This window comes from Carassius auratus, chromosome 31 (genome assembly GCF_003368295.1).
Source record: "Carassius auratus strain Wakin chromosome 31, ASM336829v1, whole genome shotgun sequence".
Lineage (NCBI taxonomy): Eukaryota > Metazoa > Chordata > Actinopteri > Cypriniformes > Cyprinidae > Carassius > Carassius auratus.
The window spans coordinates 3,196,906-3,202,855 of NC_039273.1; the positions used below are offsets into that span (position 1 = coordinate 3,196,906).

The 5,950-nt window shown below is 38.8% G+C and overlaps 1 protein-coding gene across 1 annotated transcript; it reads left to right on the forward strand.

Annotated features, from left to right (window-relative positions):
- Positions 1 to 4,977, forward strand: LOC113050224 (growth/differentiation factor 5-like). Its single transcript, XM_026213007.1, has 2 exons — positions 1 to 944; positions 3,359 to 4,977. The coding sequence occupies exons 1-2, from the start codon at positions 323 to 325 to the stop codon at positions 4,219 to 4,221; spliced, it is 1,485 nt and encodes a 494-aa protein (XP_026068792.1). The 5' UTR covers positions 1 to 322; the 3' UTR covers positions 4,222 to 4,977.
- Positions 4,978 to 5,950: the final 973 nt, after the last annotated feature.

Below are 5,950 nucleotides of genomic sequence, written 5' to 3' on the forward strand. Positions count from 1 at the left end.
AGAAAGAAAGAGTGAGCGAGAAGAGCGCATTACGCCATCCTTCCCTCTTGGAAAAGTGGGATTTCATACAAGTCTCTCACAAGATATCAAGCAGAACCGCTGGACTTCACCGAGAGACACTGCGCGTTTGTACCTACTCCTGGATCTCCACTCTGACAGAGAGCTGGATCACTATGGTTCTGAAGAGGGGGGCTCATGGCAATGATTTGCGCAGAATAATCGATCAGACATTTCCAAAGCTTCATTTTTACCTCTTCAGTCCCGTTCATGGTAGAGTCGTTGGGCAATTTTCCATCACCGAAACTCAGAGGAAGATCAGAGGATGAAAGTTCTGACTAGTCTCCCTCTTTTATTGGGTTTCTGGATTCTGTTATTCCTGGACTTCATCCCGCAGGCGCTCTCCATCGCCGGAGTGGCCGGTAACAGGGGCACCGGGGCGGCCAAATCCAATACACGGTTACCGGTGGCGCGCAACGGGAGCACGCTAGTTAAGTCCTCAGACAACGCAAAGATCTCTCGCATCCGGGCTGGTCCACCTCTGATAAAGGCCGAGGGTAACCCGGGTCGCGCTGCGGTCTCTGTGAGTCTAGGGCGCAGGGAGGCCGCGCGCTCTTGGGTACCCAAGGATGAGGCGAGGGTCGCATCCTCTTCCAGCATCCAACACCAAGCGGGACACAATAAAGGAGTTTCTGCGCACAAATCAGTCGCGCAGGCTGCGATTAGGGCTGGACAGACCAATGCTGGCGTGAAGAAAAGCATCGCACCGGCACCTGCGCATCTGAGAGCGAAAAACACCAGCGTGGAACCCAAACACCCTTTAGTGACGCCCCATGACTACATGCTGTCGCTGTACTGGTCCCTGACCAGCGGAGAGGTCAACACTAGCGTCCTGCACGAGGCTGGGATGGCCAATACTATCACCAGCTTTGTAGATAGAGGACAAGGTATGGTGTACCTCTTTATTCTGGTTTGCACAAGATAAATGTTTTATGCACAAACGGGGCAAGTTGTCACATTGGTAAAATGCCACAAGGACTGTATTCTCAGTAGCTGTGAAGTTTTAAATCAAATGTTGAATGCATGTTGGTTTCAAATATTTAATATTTTAAGTGTAAAGTGTATTAACAAAATTATGTTGTTGGGTAAATGGATGAACAATAAAATCGCAATGGTTTGTTTTATGTTATTGTATGTAACATTTTTATTAATTCGTTTATTTCCCTGTACATTTTGCTGTTTTCATGAATAATTTTGTATATTAACTATTTAAAATGAGCTGAAAAGGCCATAATTAGCTATTTAATAGCATTTTCCAAAAAAGACAACTGCCACATATATTGTGACAACTTGCCCCACTGGGATAAATGTACAGATATATTTTTTCCCCATGGAATATGAGGGTGAATATATATTTTAAGAATTTAATTTGTGTTTGTGTTTGTGTGTGTGTGTGTGTGTGTGTGTGTGAGAGAGAGAGAGAGAGAGAGAGAGAGAGAGATTAGATTTTACTTTTTTTTATTTATTTTTTTAGAAATCACCCACTGAAACTAGCCACATTATTAGTCTCCCTATTACCTATTGGTTAGTTACTTAGAATATTTTAACTTAAAATAGATTTTAAAAGACGAAGTGAATATTTTAGCTGTTGTCACCACTATCTTTACTCATGTTTTAGATTTTTGCAGGTAAAATTAATAGTCTTTATTGGAGTAAATATCCCATAGAGTTTAAATTGTATATAATTTCTCAAATAATATAAGCAAACGGCAGGAGACTGCTGTCACTGCTTGAAATGTCAGGTCAGCTACCCATTTGAAGTCTGCTGCATTTACACTAAATTGTCCTTTTCTGTTTATACAAAAGAAAAGCTGGTGGATATATATTTTGAAAACATCTTATTTCTGCTTAGTATTGCATATACACTAAATCGGCACAATCATTTGTTTTTGTTTTATATCTGGGTCTCTGACCCAAGCCAACTGTGTCAATATGCATCTGGCATAAGACTTTTGATGGACCTCTGCTTTAAGTAAATAAACTCCTGGGCCGGTTACAAGTAGGTGGCCTCAATATGTTTCTATTTTTTTCAAAGTAAATCTGTTTAAAACGGAATTGAAATGGCCCTGCTATATGTAGCTCCAAGGTTGACTCCTCAGAAGATTTGAATGGTTTTAGTTGATGCCCTTTGCAGATTTGTAGTTACCACATCCTCTGTAGACACGAAAAAAAAAAAAAAATGCATGCATTTACCCCTCACCTAAAGGAATAGTTTCCCTACAAATTATCATTTTCTCATGCTCGTTTTTTTCAAAACTGTATGACCTCTTCTGTGGAGCACAAAAGTAGATGTTAGATCTTCATTCACTTCCATGCATGAAAAAGAACAGACTGAAACATTCTGCTAAATATCTTCCTTTGGAGATCATACACTTCATACAGGTTAGGATCGACATGAAGGTGCGTACAAGGAGATAGAATTGCCATTTTTGGTATTACTATTTCTTAAATTTTTTTCTAAGTACTTTTTTCTAAGTTTAAAAGTCCACCGCACATAATGTCCTTCTACATCCATTGAGTGTAATTTACATCTCCACACACACACACAAACAAACACACACTCACACAGCACTAATCATTTGCACTCTCTCTGTCCCTCTCCGTGCGCTTCAGATGGTCCTTTCAGCCTATGTTAGTGAAAGCCATATGTCACGGTGGTAGGCCCACTGGTAAATAGCTGCAGGTTGATAATAATGCTGTGTTTACAGTATGTTGTGATCTCCAGGCCGAGGTCGTCTGGTTTTAATAGTCTTTTGAAAGGAAACTGTTCTTGGAGAAAATTAAACCTTTGATTTTTATAATGCACTGCCTTCATATTGCATTGCATTCTTTTAGAAACTCACACACACACACACACACATACAGACACACACACAATCACAATGTTTGAGCTTGATTGTGGAAAATATCAAGTACGTTGCTGTTCGATCAATGAGTTCATTCAAAAATATGATAAAACATTGTGCATTTCCCCAAAAAATAAAAAATAAATAATGATAGAATGTGCAAAAAACAGGGTATTACTATGGTAAAAAACATGGAAGTATCATAATTTCTGTCTATAATCTAAGGTAATACCATTGCAGATGTCCAAAACTGTTCAACATCACTATAATACTTTGTACAAGAACCTGGTATTAACATGGTAACATCCAAAAAACATGGAATTATAAAAATGGTATATGAAAATCTAATTGTACTACCTTTTTGTGTTATGCTAGATAAAACCATGAATTCAAAAATGAATCAAATGAAGAAATGCAATGACTCTTTTATTGATCTTTGACCTTAACTTTTGCAGATGACCGTGCAGCCCTCCTGAGGCGTCAGCGGTACCTGTTCAATATCAGCTCAATGGAGAAGGATGGTCTGTTGGGTGCAGAGCTGCGCATCCTCCGAAAAAAGCACATGGATTTTCGTAAGGCCACGTTTACTGAGGGCATAGCAACTTTAAAAATGTACACCTGTGCCTCAGGTAAGCACAGACCTGTCCTGCTGCATACTCAACCTATCGACCCTCGTAGTGCCCTGTACTGGGAAGTGTTTGACATCTGGAAACTGTTCAAGAACTTTAGAAACACTCCACAGCTTTGCTTTGAGCTGGAGGCAGTCGATCAAGGCCGACTGCTTGATTTGCGATTACTCGGCCTGAGTCGGACAGGAAGGCAATCCAAGGAAAAAGCCTTCTTTGTGGTGTTTGGGCGTACGAAAAATCAAGGGCTCTTTTACAATGAAATCAAAGCCCGTTCTGGTCACGACAACAAGACCGTCTACGAGTACCTCTTTACCCAGCGGAGGATGCGTCGGGCACCGCTGCCACGTGGGAAAAAACCATCCAAGAATCCCATACCAAGGTGCAACCGCAAGCAGTTGCACGTCAACTTCAAGGAAATGGGCTGGGACGACTGGATCATCGCCCCTCTGGAGTACGAGGCCTTCCACTGCGACGGCGTCTGTGACTTTCCCATCCGCTCCCATTTGGAGCCTACCAATCACGCCATCATCCAGACTCTCATGAACTCCATGGATCCCAGATCCACCCCACCGACCTGCTGCGTCCCGACCAGACTCAGCCCCATCAGTATTCTGTACATTGACTCGGCTAATAACGTGGTGTACAAGCAGTACGAGGACATGGTGGTGGAGAGCTGTGGGTGCAGGTAGCAAGATATTCTGAAGACTTTTAAAAAGCAACCGGAATGGAAACCTTTTAAATCTTTATGACTTCAAGACTTTCTTTATGATGAGTTATTCAGCCAAAAATCAAGAGTATGATTTCCGTATTGTTGTTCAATTTGCTATAACCTTTAGCCTATACACTTGCATTCAGAATGGAACAGGTTTGTGCACCATTCAGAATTCAGAATCTTTTAAATTCCAGTTTAACTCTTGCATTTGAGGTAGCAAACAGAACAGTGGTGGCTTAATAAAGAATTCTAATAATCTTTGCTAATATTCTTGAACCTTCAAACTGCTAACACTTTGCACTTTGCAGTTATTTTTTTTTTTTTACAGCAAGTCTTTACTGTATCACCATAAATGACTGAGTATTTTCAGCTGTTAAGTGGGTGTTGGGGGTGGGTCGCAATTAAAGTATGCAATTAATTGGTAAAAAATTCATAATAAATTTAGTATTCTTATGCTTGGCTTCCCAGATAGCAACAGAGTCTGGACCGAATCTGGCTTAAATTCTTATGTACGATTGATTCTGACAATTAAAACAAAAATTAGGCTTGTGTATTTATGACATCACTTACTAATTTCTTTGTTCAGAAACTGAAGTAACTTCTAATTTTATCTGTGTGTTGTATCTTTAGTAGCTACAGCAAAACTACAGCGCTTCTAGTAGGCTATTTTACTGGAAACTCCAATGGCATGCAATCAGCTGACAAACACCCTATTTATATATAAAACTATATGTTATATGTTATATGTTATAAAACTATAGGCTATATGTTATTAAGTTGTGTATATAAAAATGTATTTTATTTACAAGTTTCATGTTTGTGTTTTTACCATTTTATTTGTTGTATCTGTTGCACCTCAAAATTACTTCATCTACACTACTAGTAGTATTTTTTTCAAAGTGAATACCCCCCACCCCTCACTTTTTGTGCTCTGGTGCCAACCCTGATTAAAAGCCTTGATGTATATATATATATATATATATATATATATATATATATATATATATATATATATATATATATATATGTAAACATTTTTTACAGTAGATTCACATTTATGAACTGAAATTAAGCATATTCTTCCATTCTGAATTTTACACAACCCTGTCATGTATAGATTATTAACATATAGATATTAACAGCAGGAGGTTCACATAAAGGATTCAGAACAAGAAAACACTTTTGCTGTAACATCTGTAATTGTTTGTTTACACAAACCTGTGTCAATGTGCCAATTAAACGCCTCAGATTCTTGAGTCAAAACTAGCTGAGGCTTTTTCTACTAATACATTTAGTTGGTAAGCATGGCTCAGTTTGCCCCTGCTGGTAGATGTCATAACTACACCATCTGGCTGCTAAACACATCTTTGTACATTCAATACAGTCAATAAGTAGCCTTTATCATTAGAGTATTCTGCTGGAATTGATTTAATTGCAAGCAACAAATAAATAATTATATTAGAGTGGATGTTTTTGCCAGTGTCAGATTAGTCACTAGCGCTGAAACTATATCTTCAGATTTGTGAATCTTGCTGGTGAAAATACACCACTACTCACCAGTGTTGATGTTTTTGTCCTCACATTACTAGCTGCTCAACAGAAGCACATTATGCTTTATATCAGAATGTGTTAAAGTGTTGAAATTTCAGTAAATGTCTAGTCGCTATAATAATATATATTTTTTTTAATTGAGCTAAATTTCATGT

Bases quoted from the DNA above. Each gene is read 5' to 3' on its own strand.
- LOC113050224 (XM_026213007.1), top strand. From the start codon at position 323: ATGAAAGTTCTGACTAGTCTCCCTCTTTTATTGGGTTTCTGGATTCTG. The intron at 945-3,358 runs GTATGGTGTACC...TAACTTTTGCAG, and splicing joins CTTTGTAGATAGAGGACAAG to ATGACCGTGCAGCCCTCCTG.